Here is a 23,879-nt window from a genome sequence, read left to right on the forward strand (position 1 = left end):
CCCTGATTTCATGCCCATAACCTTGTTGGGTCAGGCAAAATACTAATGCATTTTGTATAAGGGACCCCCTTTAGTGTTAATTTGGTGTGAAATCAGTGATCCAAATTGATTTAATCCTTTAAAAATAACCTTTTCTGAATAAGAAGCTGGATCATGAAAAAGAAACGAATAAGAAGCTAACTTCAGCCTCGTGGCACCTTTTTGGGTTGATATGACTGAAACATTCCGGTCCTGACACATGGAAGTGAATGGGGCACTCGTCACACGTGTGCTATTACAGGGTGACAGTGACAGCGACGGACTGTACAGAACTGCAACAGTTCTACATTCTGATAACAATAACGGTATTCAAGTATACCCGCTTATGTCTGTGTGGGCCGCCCCCAGAGGATCACGTGACCCTTTAATCGCCATATTGCTACAGTGTATTGAAGCCACTGCAGAAGTAACGTTCGGCCACACTACTAGTGCATTCGTCGTTATTGTTTCCCCATCACATGATACACACGTGATCTGCCTCATGAATTTCGCTGTCAATAGGAGTTTCAAGATGGCGTCGCATCTGTCCTGTGGCCGGGTGAACCTGAACGTCCTAAGGGAGGCGATGAGGATAGAGCTGCGAGAGTTTTTAGATAAATGTGCTGGCAGTAAGGTGGGGGCAGATGGCAGGTCAATAAGACCGCAGTGGGGATTCTACAATTGTCAGTGTCTGTTTGTTATGATAAGTCCAGTGATTTCCTTCTATAACCTATTGCCATATCAGGCATTTCTTCCTTTTCATACAAAGCATTTTAATCACACACTTTTATATGTAGGAAGTGACAACTATTACACTTTTTACTATTCGTTTTATGCAAGTCTAGTGAACCACAATTTCCTTTCAATGTATTATTAATCTAATATTAAATGCTACATGATGAGCAATTTAGAGAACAACCAGTTAATACATTCAAAATCAGTGTTTCAGATTCTTCTTCATGCATATATCATTGTGCTACTGATCACTATTACTTTTTAACTGATGTTAAAAATGTTTTCTGTAGTAGATGTTGACCACCATGGTAATATGTGCACAAAACAGCTAAAATATTTCTTTATTTGTATATATTTAATATATCTGGTTTTGTAAGGCATTCTAAGTTTACTGGTATTTCACAATTTTTTACGTTGGACTGTTACTATTTTTTACACAACCTAATTTCTAATACATTAAATACTAAATATTTTTGAAGTGTTGGACAAAAATTATTCTGTTTATTTTATGCAGGCTATTGTGTGGGATGAATATCTGACAGGTCCTTTTGGATTAATTGCACAGTATTCCCTGTTAAAGGTATGGTACTTTTTGGTTACATAGCAGTAATTCTTATTGCATACACAGATTTGATAAATACATTTTGTTCAATATGATTTCAGGAGCATGAAGTTGACAAAATGTTTACACTTAAGGTGGGCCCGTTACCGCCGTCCGATGTTAAAAACATCATATTTTTTGTCCGACCCAAGCTTGAACTAATGGATATAATTGCTGAGAACATTCTGAGGTATTTATTTGTGTTTATTGGATTGTTTAACTTTATTATCTATTATCTGTAATGTAACATGGAGTAAACCATACTGCTGCAATCAAGGATCAGTGTGTGCTTAAAAGAAATATTATGATCATCGCATCTAAACAAAGATGATGATGTGTTCAACCACATACACACCATAGAAGGCAATTATGGTACACATGTAATTGAAAGTAAATGAACACATTTTTTTTTTTATAAATTCTTTATTTATTAGAAAGAGAAAGTACAACAATGCAGATTATCAATGAAGCGTGGTAGATATGCATATTGTTACATTTAGTACAATAATATTATATGTTAACAGAGAGAAATATGCAAAGTATATATGATAGAAGTCTATCTGTCGACAATTACAATAAAGCAAGCAAACAGCTGTTTCCTCTTTCTCTTTTTTTTTTTTTTTCTAATGAATCCAAATGAACAGAATTGACACAGGAAACAAGAGAAAAAGAAGGGGGGTTAACACACGGTAGGAATAGGGGAAGAAACAAGGGGAAAGAAGGAAGGGGTAGGAGGAGGGGGGGGGGGGGTAGTATGTGAAACTCTTCATACTATTTTCAAATGTAAATGAACACATTTTAATCTGCTTACATAATCAATCCATCAGTTATAATCAATTCATTGGGGTGATATACAATACTGTGCAAAAGTTTGATGCAGGTGTGGAAAAAAATGCTGCAAAGTAAGAATGCTTTCAAAAATAGAAGTATTATTAGTTTATTTTTATCAATTAACAAAATGCAAAGTGAATGAACAGAAAAGAAATCAAATCAATATTTGGTGTAACCACCCTTTGCCTTCAAAACAGCATCAATGCATCAATTCTTCTAGATACACTTGCACACAGTATTTGAAGGAACTCAACAGGGAGGTTGTTCGGAACATTTTGGAGAACTAACCACAGATCTTCTGTGGATGTAGGCTTGCTCAAATCCTTCTGTCTCTTCCTGGAATCCCAGATAGACTTCATGATGTTGAGATCAGGGCTCTGTGGGGGCCATATCATCACTCTCAGGACTCCTTGTTCTTCTTTGTGCTGAAGATAGCTCTTAATGACATTGGCTGTATGTTTGGGGTCCTTGTCCTGCAGCAGAATAAATTTGGCACCAATCGGACATCTCCCTAATGGTATTGCATGATGGATAAGTATCTGCCTGTATTTCTTTCATCCTATCTGGAGGACACTGCTACCATTGGAAGTTATTTTCTTTTTTTCTTTTACTCTTTTAAAGCAGTCAGCGCTGACAAGTGGCTTACAGCTGCTGCCACGCTGATCCAGGACAGATATACCAGCGCTGCCTAAAACTGCAAAAAGTTCCGGTAATCGGAACGCCGGGGCAAAGGAGGGGGTGTACTTGTGCCACCAGAAAAACGACCACCAGGAGTCTGCTACAAGCGACTGCAGATCACCTTTTACCAGCAGAAAACTCGAGGAGGAGCAAGAAAAGGGTGCAGTCGGAGGGTACTAAAAAAACGGAGTCACTCTCTGCGTCTGAAGCAAGTGAACTATTCCAAGGGCGCACTGGAAAAAGATCAGCAGACATTCTCTGGGACATCGAGTTGTCCTCTCCTGCTTGATAAGTCATCTTAGCTTGATTGGAAGGCTAAGTACCACTTTTCTTATATCTCTTTATCATAGAAAGGGGTATATTGAAATTAAATTGTTGTTGCAATAGGGTCATTCCATGTCAGTTCAACCAGGGTTGTCCACCACCCATCTCATATTTCTACAAATATTTTTTAGTTAAGAGAGAATGTCAAAACAACTATTTCTGCCAAATATCTCGACTGCCTGACAATTAGTTGATTAAATACTGATTTTTCAATTCTTAAATAATTTACTAATCGCGGCTTCTTTATCCAGTTTATTTGAAGTATCACAGGTGTTTATTAAGGAATCGCCACAAAATTTGGACCCCTAAGGTAACTATTCCACTCCCCCCCCCGAATCCAAACCAAATTACTTTATCTGCCTCATGTTTTGCGTTATGGCAAAAACGTTTGACATTAGGGATCCCATCTTTTTTGGGGTGCTTACAAAAGGTATACATTACTACCACAAAAAAGATCAGCAGGCTAAAAAATAACGAAGTTGATGTTCCACCTGAAAAAATTATTAAATCTATGTCTTTTCATTATCAAAAAATGATGATAATAGAAAATGCTGTTTCTCAAATTCTATTAAAAGTTTCTATCATCCCACTTCAATGAATATGCAAATTCAAAATATCATACCCAACCAATGATATACTATAATCTTAATCTATTGTCTATAAAGGAATTAGAGATGAGCGCACTCGGATTTCTGAAATCCGAGCCCACCCGAACGTTGCGGATCCGAGCCGGATCCGAGACAGATCCGGGTATTCCCGCCAATTGCAAATCTGAAACTGAGGCTCTGACTCATAATCCCGCTGTCGGATCTCGCGATACTCGGATCCTATAAATTCCCCGCTAGTCGCCGCCATCTTCACTCGGGCATTGATCAGGGTAGAGGGAGGGTGTGTTAGGTGGTCCTCTGTCCTGCTATATCTCGTGCTGTTCAGTGCTGTGCTGTGCTGTGCTCTGTGTTCTGCTAAGTCCAGTGGTGCTGTGTCCTGTGCTCTGTCCTTCTGAGTTCAGTGGTGCTGCTGGGTCCTGTGCTGTGTCCTGTTCAGTCCAGTGGTGCTGTGTCCTGTGCTCTGTCCTTCTAAGGGTATTGTTTTTCCCCATTATTCCCAAATTATGAAAAATTTCAAAAAAAGTTATAAAAAAAAACAACAAAAAAAAGTAATTATAAAAAAAAAAAAAAATATCCCAAAACAATCCTGCAGTATAAGTCCATTGGTACTGCTATATTACAAAGTTCACTGATTTTGCACTATAAGTCCATTGGTACTGCTATATTACAAAGTTCACTCATTCTGCAGTATAAGTCCATTGGTACTGCTATATTACAAAGTTCACTCATTCTGCAGTATAAGTCCATTGGTACTGCTATATTACAAAGTTCACTCATTCTGCAGTATAAGTCCAGTGGTACTGCTATATTACAAAGTTCACTGATTCAGCAGTATAAATCCAGTGGTACTGCAATATTACAAAGTTCACTGATTTAGCAGTATAAGTCCAGTGGTACTGCTATGTTACTGGCAGGAAAAAAGGCAGTTTGGAAGCCCCTGTACAAACTCTCTATTTTACCTGAGTTGACCCCCCCTCCAGTGTGTACTCGGAAAGAGTTTTTAGTGCAAAAATGATATTCATTTTTATGAACTATCAATTCCTCAATCAAGTACAGCACTGCCCTCCAGATAGTACAGAGGGACCTGTGGTTGTGGAGTCCAGCGGGGACAAATTGATAATGTGTGAGGAGGAGGAAGTACACACTGTAGGGGGAGAGGAATCAGAGGTTGAGGATGAGGACGACATCTTGCCTCAGTAGAGCCTGTTTAGTTTGTACAGGGAGAGATTAATAGCTTTTTTGGTGTGGGGGCCCAAACAAACCAATCATTTCAGCCACAGTTGTTTGGTAGGCCCTGTCGCTGAAATGATTGGTTTGTTAAAGTGTGCATGTCCTATTTCAACAACATAAGGGTGGGTGGGAGGGCCCAAGGACAATTCCATCTTGCAACTCTTTTTTTGCCATTATGTGACCATTCAACAGTCGTTTGCCATGAGCACAAAGTAAAACAAAATTAAAACAAATTCAACAAATTAAACCAAAAGTAAAATGCCCTGTCATAATCAAAAACAAGAGGTATTGACGTGCTTGAACTACTGTAGTGTTTTTAACTTAGAAACACTACACTTGAAAGCGTGAGCCTTTAAATGAAAAAGTCACTCTTCATTGCACGAATATTTGCAACAGGGACAATTTTTTGGTTAACAAAGTCAACAAATAACACTTCGACGCTGTCTGTCTTTCACATACTTGATGGGATCTCAATGATGAATGCTCTGTACCATGGTCGTCTAAAACAAGAGTTATTGACGTGCTATAACTACTGTAGTTTTTATAAATTATAAACACTACACTTGAAAGTTGGAGGAGGTATTGTGGCCCCGGTACCAAATTTGGTACCGGGGCCACTCCACTATGCAGTCCAGATAGAGGCGTGTCAGATATTAAACAACGTTGACTGTTGCTGCCAAATCATAAATTAATGAAAATGACCTGTCATCGTCAAAAACAAGAGGTATTGACACGCTCGAACTACACCCTGTATATGCTGCAGAGGATGTAGGAGCAGGCAGCTGTGCAGTGGAATTCAGACCATTTGAAGGCGGAGGTATTGTGGCCCCGGTACCAAATTGTGTACCGGGACCACTGCACTATGCAGTCCAGAAAGCTACCTCGGTGAAACGTTTTGGACTAAAAACAATATTGTGAGGTGTAAGGTGTTCAGAATAGACTGGGAATTAGTGGAAATGATTGTTATTGAATGTTATTGAGGTTTATAATAGTGTAGGAGTGAAAATAAACAAAAAAACCCTTGATTTTAACACTTTTTATGTTTTTTTCAAAATAAATCCGAATCCAAAACCTTAAATCCGAACCAAAACCTTTCATCAGGTGTTTTGCGAAACAAATCCGAATCCAAAACACAAAACACGAGACACCAAAAGTGGCCGGTGGACATCCCTAAAAGGAATGGTGTAATAATAAATGGGCTGATAGAAACTTTTAATAGAATTTGAGAAAAAAACATATAGATATAATGTTTTCAGGTGCTTTGATCATTTTTTGTATATATACCGAAGGTGTACGATAAAAATCTAAAGTCCCCAAAATATGGAAATTAGTCACAATGCACTTTGGAATATGTTTATACAATACAATATATGTGTTTATTTCACTATGTTAAAGTTGGATTTTGTGGAATATTAATCCGCTAATGGTTTATTGATATGGACCAATAGTATTCCATATATGATTGGCCAGATGATGTATAAATAGATTAAGACTGCCAGGATTATATACACCTTGAAAAAGACTCCAGTGCGTGGGGTCAAAACGCGTAATTATATTTGAATGAATTACCTCTATTTGTTTCTGTCATTGCGCCTGTAGTTGACACAATATTTTTTTGTTATTTTGTCTTTGATTGTGCATTGAGTGAAGTTGCACTCTAGTTGTCTTACTGTGACTGCATTTATGAGAAGCGCTTATTAAGGGTGAAAACTTTACTTATATGAGGCCACCCAGAATGCAGCCTCCATTTCTTCATCTATTTTTTGCAACCGCAGTAGCCGACAGGACAATCTTTATGGCTCAGGTCCTGGGAAGCAGACACGGAATCAAAAAAGTCTTTAGAATCATTCCCTTATTTAGGGAGAGTGTTATTCGGCCATGAACTGGACAACATAATTTGCCAGGCCACAGGAGGCAAAAGCAGCTTCCTCTCAGTAAATGTCCCAAAACCTAGGTCACAAGGATTGGTTCATTTAGACAGTCCTTACGTGGGGTCTTCTCTGGCCGGGGCCAGACACATAGACAGAGAAATTCGGCCTCTGTAGGAAAATCGTATAGAGGTAGGTTGTCCTTCTTCATGAAACGTCCATCTCCCAAGCTTCTAGAAAAACATTCAGTTTTATAGTCTCCCTCACCACTTTCGCGGGAGTGGGTAAACTTCTGCTACTGTTCAGAGATCAGTGGGCAGTGTCCTCAGAAGACCGTTGGATTCGGGGGATCATGACGAGAGGATACATGATAAGCCTATCGGGTCCGGCACCTTGTCGGTTTTTCTAAACCAGCTTGCCCCATGACTCTAGAAAGAAAGAGGCACTGCTTACATGGGTTGGCTCTCTTCTTTCCGCCGGAGTCATCCGCCAGGTTCCGTAACACCAAAAAAGATGGGTTCTACTCCAATCTCTTTGTGGTCTCGAAGCCGGGCGGCTTTCCGACCCGTTCTAAAACTAAAACCGTTAAACCTGCACCTAAGGATGGTCAGGTTTCGAATGGAATCCTTCAGGTTCGTCATCAAGTGGACTGGAACCAGATCAATTGATGGCGTCTATAGACATCGAGGACGCCTACCTTCACATACCTATCTGGAAGGCTCATCAGGCCCTTCTCAGATTCACAATGGGACCATCTCGCTACCAATTCAGAGCTCTCCCATTTGGCCTTTCGACAGCACCAAGAGTGTTTACAAAAATGGCAGTAATGGCGTACTGTCTTCATTCCAGAGGAAATAGGGCACTATCTGGATGATCTGCTCTTAAAAGCCTCTTCAGCTCTCCTGCTTAATCGGCACCTGATCCTCACTATTAGGATCCTGGAGACGCATGGATGGCTAATAAATCGAGAAAAATCACAATTGATTCTGTGTCAGAAAATGACCTTGCTTGTACTAATCATGGCCACCAGTAAACAAAAGGTTTTCCTTCCGGAGTACAAATCTCAATCCCTGAGGAACCTGACACCTTGGGTTATGACCTGCCGCAGAAATCTCAATCCCTGAGGTACCTGACACCTTGGGTTATGACCTGCCGCAGACCGTCGGTACACTTGTGCATGCGTCTATTAGGAAAGATGGTATCGACTTTCGAGACCATTCCTTATGGTCAGCTTCACTCGCGCTGCCTTCAATCGGACCTCTTAAGGAAGTGTTCAGGATTCCATTTGAAATTAGAGGGACAACTGATACAATTGTCACCAGAGGCGAAGGCTTCCCTCAGATGGTGGACAGTCCAGGACAATCTGACAGTGGGAAGGTCCTTTGCCCCATGGTCCTGGATCTTGGTGACCAAAGACGCCAGCCTCACAGGATGGGGGGCTGTGGTACTTCATTTACGGCTCCAGGGACATTGGACCGTTTGGGATACTTCTCTCCCCATCAACATTCTGGAACTAAAAGTCATGCTAATGGCCTTAGAGAGGGCCCAGGTGATACTTCACGGACACCCAGTCCGTCTGCAGTCCGACAATGCAACGGCAGTGTCTTATGTCAACAGATGGGGGCACCAGAAGCGCAGGAGCAATGAGGGTGGCAGCTCAGATCTTGAACTGGACAGAGACCACGTTCTCGCTATTTCAGCAATTTTTATTCCAAGAATCCAAAACTGGGAAGCAGACTTTCTCAGCCGGCATGCAATTTTGACAGCCGAGTGGTTGCTCCATCCGGAGGTCTTCCAGTCTCTGGTCCTACGATGCAGCGACCTGGACTTAATCTCATCGCATCACAACAGGCAGGTACCTCAGTTTTGCTCTTGGCTCCGTGACGGTGGCCATACTAGTGGATTCAGCTTGGCCAAAGCGAGTTTGGTACGCAGAAATTCTGGGGCTAGCGGTAGGTCTGGGTCTGAAATGACCTCTTTGAGAAGACCACCTTCACCATTTGCACATCAAGGCTTGCCGCGGCTCAATTTAACGGCATAGCTATTGAGGCCAACATGTGGCGGTCCAGAGGTTTCTCTCTACGTGTAGTGAACATTCTCCTTTGGGCTAGAAACCAGTTTCGGCTCATATTTACCACAGCATCTGGCGAACCTACACTAGATGGTGTGAGAGCCGACCATGCCACACCACTGCCTTTTGTCTTCCACGGTTTCTGTTTTGGCTTTTTTCCAGGATGGCTTGGATGCGGGCCTTCGCCTAGGTTCATTGAAAGTACAGATATTGGACTTTTCGGTATAGTTTCACCTGTGCTTGGCAGATATTCCAGATGTCAGGATATTCTTGCAAGGAGTCCTGCATATCCAACCTCCATATGTTCCACATACGGCCCCCTGGCATCATAACCTGGTGCTTAATATGCTTCAAGGACCTCCTTTTTAACCGTTACACACTGCAGAATTATGGTTCTTGACTATGAGAGTTATGAGCAATAATATTTTGGGGTAATTTTCTTGGGTGGCACTAATAAAAATAACCATGGGAGAAATGTAAATTTTTATTTGTTTTGAATTTTTTTTCTCCAACACCTACTTTTTTGAATTGCCCTAATTTTACCTCCGATTTCAGCACTCCAGTTCAAGTACAATTATAAAATCACTTTTATTATATTAAAATATAATATATCACTTTTTTTCTTTACTTAATCATCATTAATTTTATATTTTCGCCTTTGAAAACCAATATATGCAATTGAATATTTTAATATGATTGCAAAAGTGATTTTATAATTGTACTTGGATGGCGTGCTCCGAAGACCAACCTTTTCTTGTGGATATACCACAAGCTGTATAGGGTTTGGAATGCTCCTGTGAGCTCTGTCTGATATTTGTACTGTAAAATCCTTCATCTCTTTCTACCCTCCCTCCCTTGCCTTCACATGACATGCCAAGTGCTGTGAGCTTGTATGTGTGTGTGACTGACAGCCATATGTTGTGTCCCCCTGAGAGATTTTGAAAAGGAAATGATTTGTAAGTAGACAACTGTATGTTTAAAACGTTCTTAACTCTCTATTTAAGGGGAAATTGCTGTTTTCATTTTTACACTTATATTTCTCAAAATTGGTAAAAGTCAGAAATTTAAATAATTCTCGCTGAAGTCATATCTTTTGTGTCCGTCTTTGGTTTGAGTGTGGTTTTCTTTTTTTAAGCTATGATATTTGTAATTATTCATGCAAGTCATCTATTCTTTTGATCCATAAGTCATCTTCTTTTTCCATAGAGAAGATAAGGGGCGATTCCCACAAAGGGACTTCCACATCTTGTTTGTCCCCCGTCATAGCTTGCTGTGTGAGCAGCGACTCAAGGATCTGGGAGTTCTTGGATCATTCCATAAGTGTGAGGAATACCGTCTGAATTTGATTCCTTTTGATGGAGATTTGTTGTCTATGGAATCTGAACATGCATTTAAGGTAATTAAAAAATTGTCAACACAAATTACACATGATTTTAGTAGGCATGAGTCAAGCAGGATTAGAATTTAAAAATAAATGCAATCTTATACACTCAAGTATTTTTTTTTCTCCCTGTGTTTAATGGTTATCTTTATAAGGGCATATATGGAGTGACAGCAACAATTAATTTAGTCCTAGCAAGAGCCAATGTATTATGGAATATAAGACTATAATATGAATGTATGCACCTCATACCTCCTGCACTATAAAACACTTGCTGCCTGGGAAATGATTGTGTCCTATCTAGTCATTTGTGTTTTTATTTAGATGTTAGGTATTGGTGGCTACACCTGTACCACTGTGAGATGGGTTCAGTATCTGACTACTGTTCCTATTGGAAACAACTGCTAAAATAATAAAATATGATGTTTTATTTGTTTTACCAGGAATGCTACTTGGAGAATGATCAGACCACTCTTTATCATGCAGCTAAAGGACTCACCACCTTGCAGGCATTATATGGAACCATTCCTCAGATTTGTGGGAAAGGAGAGTGTGCCAGGGTAAGTCTGGACAGCACCTTCAAATATTAACAAGGGCTTATTTACTTACTTAGCCACTATGTTACACAGAAATGGAAGCAATGGTCACGCACGAGACTCCAAGTAAAGATATTTATTTAATTGAGTAGCCATTGTCTTCCCTCAAGTTGTGTGTCTGTGTGATCCCGGTTTCTGCTGAGTAGAAGTGGTCTTTGTAACTTCATTGTTTGGTGCACTCTGACCTCCAGCATCTGGGTTTAAATGCTGTCCTATTATTCTGTTTAATTTTTGATCTCAACCTTCAAATAATTCCTATTGTCCAGATCGACTTGTATGCTTTGGTTAGGATAAGTTGTGTATTGGCTAACAGACTTATGCACTTTCACATAAGAGCTTATGTTAGTACAGAGCTGCATGGAAATTCGTAGACCGGGACTTTGTCAGTCTAGTTAGGTTAATCCTCTCTATGTTAGATACTCCTCTGATGCCTAACTGTTTTAGAAGACTCGGGCTTTATAGCAGACAGAATGGAGAGATAGGTGAAAATATCCCTACAGCAAATTCAAAATCATAAACTGATAGGTTAGTTTACCAATCTGGTATTGTAATAAATATTCCATTTCTAGTGTTGCTTTTAATGACTGTTTCTGGCAAGGTAAGTAGATGAAAGGTTTTCACATATATTTTACTTCTTGGGTGGCCGGGCTCAGTATCTCTCCTATTCGCTTCTCAAAGCTCATAGCAAATTTACATGGAAAGTAAATGATAAACTACTTCCTGACCATAGTTGGGTCAACCATGTTGGTAACAAGAGAGGTCCGTATTATTAAATGGATAGGTGATGCACCAAATATTGAAATAGTGGACTGATTTATTTTTGATCCTATGGCTTTAGAGAGAATCCGTTCCTTGCAGGACATGTCTGTTGGCCATAACATACTATTGGAGTATCTATCTAAGCATGCTCACACACTCTATGTAGATGAAATGTATTACACCATATAGGTATGCGGATTAGGCTGCCACTCAACAATTGATGGGGCAGTGCAAGAAAGCTATCTAGCTTTGACATCTATCTTTATCTCCAAGTTGATAAGTGCATATTTTATATATTAAGGCACTAGTTTGATTTTCAGTGGGATTGTTTAAAAATAACTTCCTTTTGGGTGGTTGGTTAAGTGCATCTCAGTTAAATGACATATTTTTTTCTCTATATGTATACATGGTTGGTTTAAGGATGGAAGAAAAATCGTTAAAACTAAGGCTATATCTTGCCTGTTATATCACTCTTGGTTAAGATGAAATCGCATGTCTGCTGATATTTCTATTGTATCACTTCATTACTCATGTGGAAATTGTGCTTGACATGTTTTGTTTTATAAAGTTATTTTTACAGTGCTTTTGTACAGTCAAGGCCAAAAGTTTTGAGAGTGACACAGATATTGTTTTTCACAAAGTTTGCTGCTTCAGTGTTTTTAGACCTTTTTGTCGGATATTGCTATGCCATAGCATTAAATGCTTGTAATTTTACTGCAGTATACCATAGCAGCTATGGTATACTGCAGTAAAATTACAAGCATTTCTTAAGTGTCAAAGGCATTTATTGACAATTACATTATGTTTATGCAAAGAGTCAATATTTGCAGTGTTGACCCTTCTTTTTGAAGACCTGCAATTCGCCCTGGCATGCTGTCAATCATCGTCTGGGCCACATACTGACTGTTTGCGACCCATTCTTGCCTAATCAATGCTTGAAGTTTGTCAGAATTTGTGGGTTTTTGTTTGTCCACCCGCCTCTTGAGGATTGACCACAAGTTCTCAATGGGATTAAGGTCTGGGGACTTTCCTGGTCATGGACCCAAAATTTCGATGTTTTGATCCACAAGCCACTTAGTATCACTTTTGCCTTATGGCAATGTGCTTCATCATGCTGAAAAAGGCATTGTTCGTCACCAAACTGTTCTTGGATGGTTGGGAGAAGTTGCTCTTGGAGGATGTTTTGGTACCATTCTTTATTCATGGCTGTGTTCTTAGGCAAAATTGTGAGAAGCAACCCCAATTAATTACTTTAATGTAATTGTCAAAAGCCTTTGACACTTATGAAATGCTTGTACTTTTACTAAAGTATACCATAGCAACATCTAACAAAAAGGTCTAAAAACACTGAAGCAGCAAGCTTTGTGAAAACCAATATTTGTGTCATTCTTAAAACTTTTGGCCATGATTGTAGCTTTATTTCTTTACAAAAATGTCAAAGACCTGCAGTGCAAAAATAAAATCTGTTTGCATAATTTTGAGTATTTTTCTAGCATGTTGCAAATATGATGATCAGGATGAAGCGAGAGCTGGGTGGCAGCCAAAACCAGGTATCTCCAGTGTTCGACACCCTTTTGTTACTGGATCGTAATGTTGACTTAATGACACCTTTGGCAACTCAACTCACTTATGAAGGACTTATCGATGAGGTGTATGGCATTCAGAATGGTAAGTGGTACACAGCAATGCTCTGAAAACCCCATGTGTAGACGCGTGTGTTTCTCTTTTTTTTTTTGTTTGTTTGTTTTTGTTGGGGGGCTTTTTCTGCACTTAGCTACTTGTGTATTTTGTAGGCATGATTATATATTTCCTTTTGTAGGAGGATTATGTTGCAAGGGTTAAAGTTTTGTTTTTTTTGTCTTCTGCTAATGTCCTTATATTTAATAAGTGTAGTAACAAAGGGATTCTAGTAGAAAAAAACTTAACTAGATAAATTATTAGCAAAAGTATTCATGTAGAGGCACAAATTATTGTACTTATCTAGCAACATTGGTTACTTCTTTCCTTCTGGTAAAGTGACAATAGCAAACACGTGAAAATTGATAGCTAGGTTCTGTTGAGAACGTAAGAACAGAGGTGGAACTAGCAAGCTGTGGACTCCAGTGTAGGGAAGCGGTGAGGAGGGAACTGAAGCCCACAGCTCGCTAGTTCCCCATGCAGCGGGGCCCATTATCTCCATGGGCCCCGGTGCAGTGCACCTGCTGCACCAATGGTAGTTCCGCCACTGCGTAAGAATGTTTGTTGGTGTTTAACAGTGGTCAGGTTGAGCTGAAATATATGTCTTCACAACAGGCCATGTCAAGCTTCCCCCAGAAAAATTTGCTCCCAAGAAACAGGGTGAGAGTGGGAAGGATCTACCTACAGAACCCAAGAAACTGCTGCTTAACTCTGCAGAAGAGCTATATGCTGAGATCAGAGACAAAAACTTCAACGCTGTGGGTTCAGTGCTGAGTAAAAAGGCCAAAATTATATCTGCGGCTTTTGAGGTAACGTTTGGACATGTGACTTGACTAAAAGTTTGATGACAATCGCATTAAAATACAGCTTAGGGAGAAAAAAAATAGTATTACTTATAGACCAATTTAGAAAGTCTATAATAATGTAAAATAAATATATTTTTATGTAAATAGATAGGTATCCATATTGAAATGTTCCACTGTTCTTAGAATTAGACCAATATACTTAAATGTCTTATTTGTACTGTTTGTTGATGTATAGATACATTTTTGAATGGTTTATTACAATCTTAATATTAACAGTACTTTTCATTTCTATTGCACTATGGTTGTCTTTTAGGTTTCCTTTTTTGTATCCTACTTGTATTCATCTTTAGTGTGGAACATTTTTTGGTCAAGGAAACCGTGCACCTTTTACGTTGTTCAGTAAAAGGGCAGAGTATCTGTCACATAAAAGCAGATCAGTTTGGTAAGCGCTACAGACCATGTTAAGCTTATCGACTGTCATGTGACGCACCTTGCAGAATAACATGGGGTGAAAGCACTGAGATTCCTTGGCTAATAATGTGGTACTGATTTAACAACCATCCTGTGGTTCTTAGTGAGATTGGATGGGTAAATATATGCACATTTAACCCCAATTCACATATACATTTAATGTTTTTAAAACATATAATAATGTTGAACAATAGATAAAAACTAATATTTTGTTTTATATTCTCTTCTTAAAAACAGAGGTAGGCATCATATTGCATACCACAGCAAATTTCTGCTGGCAGAGTGGAGACAGGTTAAAAAGGATAATTCCATTGTTAAATCATATTTTTAACACCGATAAATATTCCCAATAAAAATGTTCTTATTTTTATTGTTGTGTTTTATTATTCTGACCTGCGTAGTACCTTTTTGTTGAAGCTTTTGTGAATCCTAGTACCTGTATTGTAGCTTTGTATCTTTCTTAAAATGAAGTCCTGGTTGTGGATGGGGCTGTCTGCAGTCTGTGACAGGATGAGGTTACTTTACCAACAGGGGGCTGGTGTTACAGGATTGTGTTAGGGTTCCTCTTACCTTGGTAAGAGGAACCCTAACACAGGTTGGTAACCTGCTGTTACTAATCACTCCTACTGGTACAACTCTGCCCTAGACACTTGCTGACTGTGACAACTGTGCGCCACCGCGGTGCCCCTAGTTGTAAGATTAAAGTTGCTGCCACCACCAGGTTCCTTCACTGGCATCTGTAACAGCTTGCGGTTGGGTAGTGCGTGTAGATGCCTCTTTGCTGGAGACTGTGGCTGTGTCCTCCTAACTGCTTATTTTGGTTCAGGACTGCGGAGAAGTGGGTAGAGCGTTACATCCATAAGCTGGGTCCAACACAGGACAGCTATGGGATGGTTGAGAGTGTTAGCTCTTATCTGTATGTCACAGGAATAGAGCAGGATTTTTTTCAATAGAATCATGTGGGGTTTTTTTGTGAACTGATGCACACAACACCTAGGCAGTAGATGTTGCATGCACTTTTTATGGGGCATTTCAGCCCTTTGCACACAGTTTTTAACAACAAGGTTAGAAACAAAAAGTATGGACTGAAATGGCGCTACTGATCAACCTTGTATATATTACACGTTAAAAAAGACTTCTATAAAATCGTATTTTTGGCTTTGTGAATACCCACTTGCAGCGTCACTGAAAGTAGCTTTTCAAGATGTGTGCTAATGGTATATTGGTATATGGATGAAAATTCCCAAGCACTGCATTTTGGATTTTGGCACAGATATTCCAGTATTGGAAGTCCACCAACAGGATTGTAAAGACTTAAGAACTATCATGCACAGCAAATATTGTCATCATTGAAAAACTTTCGGTGGCGCTTCAAGTGGCTATTAGTAAGGCAAAAATACGATGTTATAGAAGACCTTTTTAAGGTGTAATATGTATAAGGTCAATCAGTAAATGGCCATCTCTGTCCCTATTTTTTGTTGTAACATTGGTTAATCTTTAGATTTATATACGGTCAGGAGAGCCTAGGTACAGAGGACTGCTTGTAATTGATTGTGCTGGTTCATTTATGATTTTTTTTGGCAGGTAATCCAGTCCAGCTTGATTCCCTTATCTTGCTCGGACCATATTCTCACTTATAACATTGTAATCAGTGGCACGAGTGTGTGTGTGTGTTTTCCCATCAGTCAATGCACTGCCACAGTCAGAAGTGCTTCGTCCCCTTTCACCCTGGCTCCAGTAAGTCTGGGCACTTTACCTTTAAATATCCTTTCCACAGTAACTTCCAGGTCTTGTGCTCCCTCCAAGCCAAAATCAACTCCCAGGAGGCAATACTTCTTCTGTATTCTTTTGAATCCAGGATGCACCACTAGAAACCTTTCTGGCACCCCTGCTCTGCTGCTGCCGCTTGGGTCTGTAGTGTGGCAGCTAGCAGCCCCTCTCCTTGACCACCAGGTATGTGGGCCTCTTCCAGCATCACAGCATTCATTATATTTCTTCAACATGTTAAAACACAGTTTCTAATTTTCAAACTGAAAGTGCATTTACATTATTGTGCACTAATAAATAATGAAACATCCATTGTGGGACTTGGGGCACAGAGTGACATCACAACTCTGAACTACGTGTGCAGTGCAGTGTCTTTCTCTTCTCTGTAACATCATTGCAAAGCTTTCTGTTGTATGGTTGGCGCACTAGTGTTGAATCATCCTTGCACAGAGGAAATGGCCTGCGGAAAGATAACACAAAATAGAGTTTTAAGTGGGAGAGGGCCGGTTATACAATCCTAAGACTACATAGCAATGTCTTATCCAGAGCAACCTATCGAAATAATATTACTTCACATGAAGCCATGGGTTGTGGTATCTTTTAAATTAAAGCTCACAGCTGTTAATTTAATAATTGAGACAACTTGTTTGAGCATGACAATGTCATTTTAATAACTGACAAATTAACCTTTCTGGAAAAAGGGAAGCATGTTGCATAGAAGCTGCGGTCTTGTGGCATTTTGTTTCCCCAGAATCCATTATTCCTTTCACATAGACAATAATTTTTCAAATGCTTCACCTGTTTTTCTACTAACGTATCTTTTTGTGGCTGTGACAATAAATTAAAATGTTTTTTTTCATCAGTCCACAGCAAAGTAGATAAGCCAGAAAAAGTGTATTGTTTTGTAGACTTTGACTTTTGTGATGTGGTCATAGGAACGGTTTCAGTCTATAGCTCTTCCATGTAGATCATGGTTTTCTAAGCAACGTTGTACTCTGGACCATTACTCTGATGACTTTGTGACATTCAATTATCTTCTTTTTCAAGTCCTCAGTCAGCTGTTTACAGGAGCCCATGGTTGTTGAGAGTAGGTACAGCATCCTGAGGGGCTAGAGTATGCAACTCCTGGGGGTATATTTACTAAACTGCCGGTTTGAAATAGTGGAGATGTTGCCTATAGCAACCAAACAGATTCTAGCTATCACCTATTTAGTACAGTCTACAAAATGATAGCTCTGGTTGCTAAAGGCAACATCTCCACTATTTTAAACCGGCAGTTTAGTAAATATACCCCTCGGGGTAAAATGAAATCGTTTATTTTCTGTGATTTTTTTTTTTTTTTTTTTTATTATTTATTTTTTAAATTTATTTATTTATTTTTTATTTTCTGTCGGAATTTAAAACGGCAATTTAGTTAACAGCAAAACTCAGCATGTTGGATTATATAATATAATATATATTTAGTAACTTCAACATGCAGAGTTTTGCCTTTAATAACATTTTTGGCAAAATCTCCAAAAATCAGTGATTTGACATGATCGCAGTTTGATACATTTTACCCCCTGCAGTTGTCTTCTGACTTAATTTAAAGCATTTTTGAGGCCTTAAAGTTTTATCTTGTTTTCAATATATTTAAGAAAATAAAATAACAATTGTGCATTAAAATGTGCAGAAATGTCAGGTTTGTGCCATGCAGGCTTGAAGCGAAAAGATGGCATTTGACCAGGGGTCCTCAAACATTTGCAAACAATTGTATATCCTCCAATTTCAACCCTGTTTTATATTTTAGTTAGAGACTTGATTAGGGCAGGTTAAACATTCATAGTAGTGAATAGTACAATATTAATAGAGCTGTGACTTTGTATGTTATTCTGACAGGTTAATTTAATCTAATCTTCCTAGTTATGTCCAGCTTTCAATATTGGTATTGAATAAAAGACATGTCTGTAAAAGGTGATAATGAGATTGAATAGCCTGTTGAAATCAGGGAATTAACAGCTATGCATCATTATCACCCTCTTGCCAAGACTTGCCCAACATGTTATACCAAGCATTATGCCTCTCATTGCCAGTTTTGTAGAATGTTTTGATTTTGCAACCTCAAGCTTCTTCTATTTTATGTATTTATTTTTAAAAGATGCATCAATTTATGTAATGAATATCTACTGTAAGCTGATTGTTATGCCATTGTTCATCTAAGAACATTGGCATCTCTCTGTATGATGTCTAGTGCAGACTTTATATATCTACAGAGAACCTGGCAGATTACTTTTGCCCATTTATATCAACTTTAGGAAAATCTGCTATTGTGTCAAAGATATTTCAGCACTGATTGTGGTAAGGCAACATGTTCATGTTGAACATCCCAATTTAAATGTTCTAAAGACCTACACTTTGATTTTGTATTTGTTTTATTAGAGCAGTTATATTTTTATGTTAGCCAGTGGTCATTGATTGTCTACATTAGGTTTTCTATAACTTTTTTTTTTTTTCTCTTTTAAAGGAGAGACACAGTGCAAAAACAGTGGGCGAGATCAAACAGTTTGTTTCCCAATTGCCTCATATGCAAGCAGAGCGAGCATCTTTAGCGAATCATACATCCATTGCTGAACTCATAAAGGATATAACAAGTAAGACTGTTGTTTTCCAATAAGATATTTGTCTCTGTCTGTTAAAGATGCTGTTCCATTGAGCAACTAATTGCTTTTAGACTATCTGCACAGAATACCGCTCTTCTATACTATACATTAATTGGGCCACCTTCTTGCAAGGGGTGAAGGAGATGATCTAAAATAATGACTACAATGAAGTGACTTTAGCATTGCTAATTGTGAAATTGAGGGTTCAGCATATTGTAGTGGAGTGTGTATGACCCTCAGGGCAGTTCTTCCAATGAAGCAAGATTAGAACCCTGTTGACTTCATAATCTCTCCCAACTCCCCAAGACCCTTTAATCGCCAGGAATTGATTGCAGATTGCGAGTAGGGTGACATGTCTCCTGCATTCTGTTCTGCAATCACTGCAGTGTGGTGGCTGCAGCTTGAGAGTCGTAGGGACCGGTGAAGAAGTATCAGTCACTGTGCTACATTGGTAAGCTGCTGGTGACCATAGCGTCTGGGGGACTATACATTTGCCGCCTCTGGTGGCAGAAGAGGGCAGAATGTCTCCATGCTTGCATACAAGAGTGTTTTTGTTTATGTGCATGTGTGAAATTGGGTATCCCTGCAAATGTGTGCCTAGCTACATTATTATGTGTTTGTGCTAGTGTCTGTCCCTGTTTAGTTTATATAACTGTAAATCATTGTCTGTATTGTAAAGTGTATTTCTATAGCAGAAGGGTGACACATACTTTGGGTGATGAATACTCATCCTCCATATAACCTCCCTCCTGTTCCCTTGCTCCTCCTCCATTATATTTCCAGGGCCCTGCATAGCAGTTGAGCACCGGGCTTTTTACATTAATTACATCATTTTATTTATTTTTATTTATTTATTTATTTGGAGTGTAGCAGAAAGGTGGGTGAGATGATTTTTTTTTTTCACTCTCTCCGCCCACCTGCTCTCACCTCTAGTGATCACCAAAAGTGCATTCCTAATTTGGTTGCAGCTGAGCACCTAATTTATCAATTCAAGGTGTCACGGAGGAAGTGCCTGTTGTGAGAGTATGTAATGGCTTCTCCTGGAGAGTGCTGCTTGGAGTGTGTCGGACCAATCAGGTCTTGCATACATGACCCAGACCAGTCAATGGCAGGAGCACTGGAATAACAGCAGCAAGTACAGAAGACCACTCATCAGTCCAGCCTTACCAGGGGAGACAGAGGTGCCAGCTAAGAAGGTCTAGCTCTTAACCCCCCAGGATATACCTGTTTTCAGGGAAGTTTTTGTCATTTCTACTCTTGCTCTCCAACTAACTTACTTGACAGTGAAGCTTTTTCCCATTTAGAGAGAACCAGTATGTGGGCATGTCCGATTTTTAGACATCCATGTCTAAGACAATTTGCACTTGGCTTCCAACATTAGTGGTTCACAGTTGTGCTTGCACCAAATGCCAGACCAAGTTACCTGCAGGACAGTCTGGCCCTCTACGCTACCTGTCAGTGACATCGTCCTGGCTATGTCTGAGGCAGAGTCTGTGGGCCCCATTTCCCACCTACCTAACCTGAAGGGGAGGCCCAAGTATCTCTTGCATTCTGGAGCCTGCCTTGGCTAGATCCCTATATCAGTATATCGTGGGCCTTTCAGGGAAAGTTGAAGCTTGCGGACGTCTTGTACAGAAATCCCGCTTCTCTGCTGATTAGGCTCCTGGGTAGTATTTTGGATGAGTCGTGGTGGACATTTTCTTGATGAAGAGGAAAGCAATATTAGGGAAGACACACAAGGTGGAACCATAGACAATTCAGCAGCCCCACTTGAAGTTGACAAGTCTTTTCCTACAACAGGGTTTGTCAAGTGTTTTGGACCTGAACATGAGGTCTAATAGGAGCTAGGTCAACCCTGAGGTACCTTTTTAGAAAGCTATCTCCCTGCTAAGTTGTGCTTTTACCAGACCAGCTTTTCACTTACTTGGTTTTGCTAGAGTAGAATAATTTAGACATGTCCTTTCACACCTCATGGCATGTTGGAATCCTTTGCCATTTTTCCTAGCAAAACTTGGAGTTGCAGGAATGGTTTCACATCTATCTAGGAAAACCACAATTTCTCTTCTGGATGAGGTTCCTTCAGGGACCCCTTGTACATGAGATTAGACAGTCTTCTAAAGAGACTATTTTCTACCACTGGTTTGGTGTTTGGGCCAACCTTTGCAGTCGCTTGGGAGGCCTATGCGACTTTTACTTTGGCAGAACAACTTAAGGAGAGGTTTCATCTCTAAACAGCTTTGCTCTGCGTTGTGCGTTTTTTGTCTGTCCAGAACTCAGGAGTTCCGTTGATTGGATGCCATATTTGTCATTTACTAGGGCCTTAGGTGGAATATGCTGCCTCTTTCCAGTCAATATTGTGCTGGATCAGGATGACTCTACCATGGCGTATTCTGTGGTGGATGTGCTGGTTTCCCCTCTTGCCCTACAGCATATTCATTTAGGCTGGTATGTTATGTGTGAGACTTCAAAGCCTCAGACCTTCACTGTGCTCCAGAGCTATGCAGGATAGAAAAGATCTGTTCCATTCCAAAGGATTAAACATAGTAGATATACTTGCTCTTTATAGCGATAACTGCAGGTGCAGGTTTATTCTAGATTAGAATAAGAGTGGGTGGTTTGCATTACTGATGGAGCACTTCTGATGTTGCTATTACATGTTAACCCCGATGTACATTTACTATATGCTGTTTGTTTGCTTCTTTTCAGCTTCTGAAGATTTTTTTGCTAAGCTAACAGTGGAGCAAGAATTCATGTCTGGGTTTGACACTGATAAGGTCAGTGCTCCTTTATAATCTATCAAATAATATGTCAACTTGTTAAAGGTATTGGACCTATTTCTCCAATCACTTTGAGTTGCATTTTAATGTGATGGGAAATGCCACAGCCATTGTGGGAAAGTCAGGGGTAGTTTTCTTTTTTTTTTTATTGCAGAGATGAGTGAATTTTGGACGCTGCCTGCTACATTTTTTTGCAATCAATGTTAGTCGTCCATATTTGACATGCAGTGTCGCTGGCACCTATGTTGTGCAAGTGCCATTGGGCAGTTTTTTAGGCATTGCGCTCCAAATTCTGAGGAAAAAAACCTAAACCTGTAAACGCTTATACTAGCGCCTCACATTGTACCATCACATTGGGCAGTTAGCCCAATATCACTGCATGCGTGGCCTCAAGTGTAACTGCAATGCCAGATAAATATCCTACGGAAGGGTGGAAATGCCATCTATTATCAGTCTGTGTGTGCAGTCAATTTCTGACTACTCAAACAGTCTCCATAAAGCCATAAGTGATCTGACCCAAGAGCTATAGGCTAGATCTCATCCGAATTGGCCACCCACACATGTTGTCAGAATGAATGATGAGCCTGTCATTCAACTCAGCAGGATCAGTCTGTGTTTGGGCATCTTAAATTCCAAGCAGTCATAGATCCCATACCTGTACATCCTGTTTTGCCCCATGGTTTAATCTGGAGAGAAAATGATAAAATGGGTAGTGTGCTACAGTAGGAGTAAGTTTAAGTTAGACATTGGGTATGGTCTGGTGACATCCAAAGCTGACCACTCCAATGTCACATGTCCAATGAGTCAGTACACCAATTGTGCTTTCAGTGTATGGTACAGGCTTGTGTTGACAAACAACTTGTTTTAAGTGGATGAGCTACATTGTAGCATTCACTGTAGGAGATGATCATGACAGCTTCCAGTCCACAAACTGTGAAACTATAGAACCAATGTAAATAAATATTACACATTTAATATGCTTAAAACTATATTACCAGTTGGGCATTGTTTACACTTTTATTTGTGTCGATACATATATATTAAGGTGCATGTATTTATCAGTTGACTTTCATTGGTTGCTACAGATCGCACTGCTTGTCTAAAAGAAAATTGTGCTATCTGGTGCCAGTTTGCTCTGCTTACCTCTACATTCCCCTATGTACACTGCATATTTCAGTAGGAAAAGTTAATGCAGCGCAAGCCATCATAAGCCCTGGATTACAATGGTAGTTTAAAAGAAAGCCGTTCCCTCACTATAATACTGTACATGCATTGCATCATAGTAAAGTATAAGCCCTCTTAATTTAACACAGTTCATTCCCTTCTTAGTGAAGAAACTGCAATGTTTTGCTATTGTTACAGGCCTTATTGACCATAAAATAATTGGTGTAGTGTGTGTATGTGTTAGGATAGCCAAACATCTTTAAATTACATGAAATCTAATAAAGGCTGACTTTTTAGGGCAATGATGTTGCAGGAATAATGCTGCCTGACATTGGACTGGTCCAATGGATCAACCATTTTATACTGAAACTCGACCAGGCAGCAGTTAGAGGTAGAATATCAGAACATTAGTTAAAATAGGGTAAGTGTTTTGTATTTATAAAATAAACAAATTGTCGACCATACAATCAATTTTAACATAAGCTTCAGAATAATTCATGATTTTAATTATTGTAACTCGGTAACCCGGAGCTAAATGAAGAACCCCTTAAACGTCTTCTGCAGTTAACTTGGGATAAAAATAACTCTTTAATAAAGGCCATTTATCCAATAGTGTCTGGCTAATGTTACTACTTCATGACCACTTGGTTTTATTTATTTTTATTCAGGGCCTGTTTCAAAATCTGTGGGTCGTCAACTGTCTTAAATGAACATATAATTGGTTTATGAATGTTAAACTTAGAATGAACAGCAGCCATACTAAAAAAGAGGCACATTTGTAAATAGTGACCAGGCTTAATCCATATGGTTCTATCCTGCCTTCTGATTGTATGTATTTTGGCCCTTGTTTCCCAGCACTCCTAATATTTAAAAGACCG

At 39.5% G+C, this 23,879-nt stretch overlaps 1 protein-coding gene across 1 annotated transcript in view; it reads left to right on the plus strand.

Moving 5' to 3' along the window:
• Nucleotides 1-509: 509 nt before the first annotated feature.
• Nucleotides 510-23,879, plus strand: part of VPS33A (VPS33A core subunit of CORVET and HOPS complexes) — a 31,115-nt gene continuing 7,745 nt past the window's right edge. The window contains exons 1-9 of the mRNA XM_075177931.1: nucleotides 510-652; nucleotides 1,268-1,333; nucleotides 1,417-1,544; nucleotides 10,171-10,360; nucleotides 10,789-10,905; nucleotides 13,194-13,368; nucleotides 13,993-14,186; nucleotides 18,925-19,051; nucleotides 21,767-21,834. Of these exons, the coding sequence (XP_075034032.1) occupies nucleotides 521-652; nucleotides 1,268-1,333; nucleotides 1,417-1,544; nucleotides 10,171-10,360; nucleotides 10,789-10,905; nucleotides 13,194-13,368; nucleotides 13,993-14,186; nucleotides 18,925-19,051; nucleotides 21,767-21,834 (1,197 nt within the window). The 5' untranslated portion in view covers nucleotides 510-520. The remainder of the gene's footprint in view (nucleotides 653-1,267; nucleotides 1,334-1,416; nucleotides 1,545-10,170; nucleotides 10,361-10,788; nucleotides 10,906-13,193; nucleotides 13,369-13,992; nucleotides 14,187-18,924; nucleotides 19,052-21,766; nucleotides 21,835-23,879) is intronic.

Source organism: Mixophyes fleayi, chromosome 1 (genome assembly GCF_038048845.1).
Source record: "Mixophyes fleayi isolate aMixFle1 chromosome 1, aMixFle1.hap1, whole genome shotgun sequence".
NCBI lineage: Eukaryota > Metazoa > Chordata > Amphibia > Anura > Limnodynastidae > Mixophyes > Mixophyes fleayi.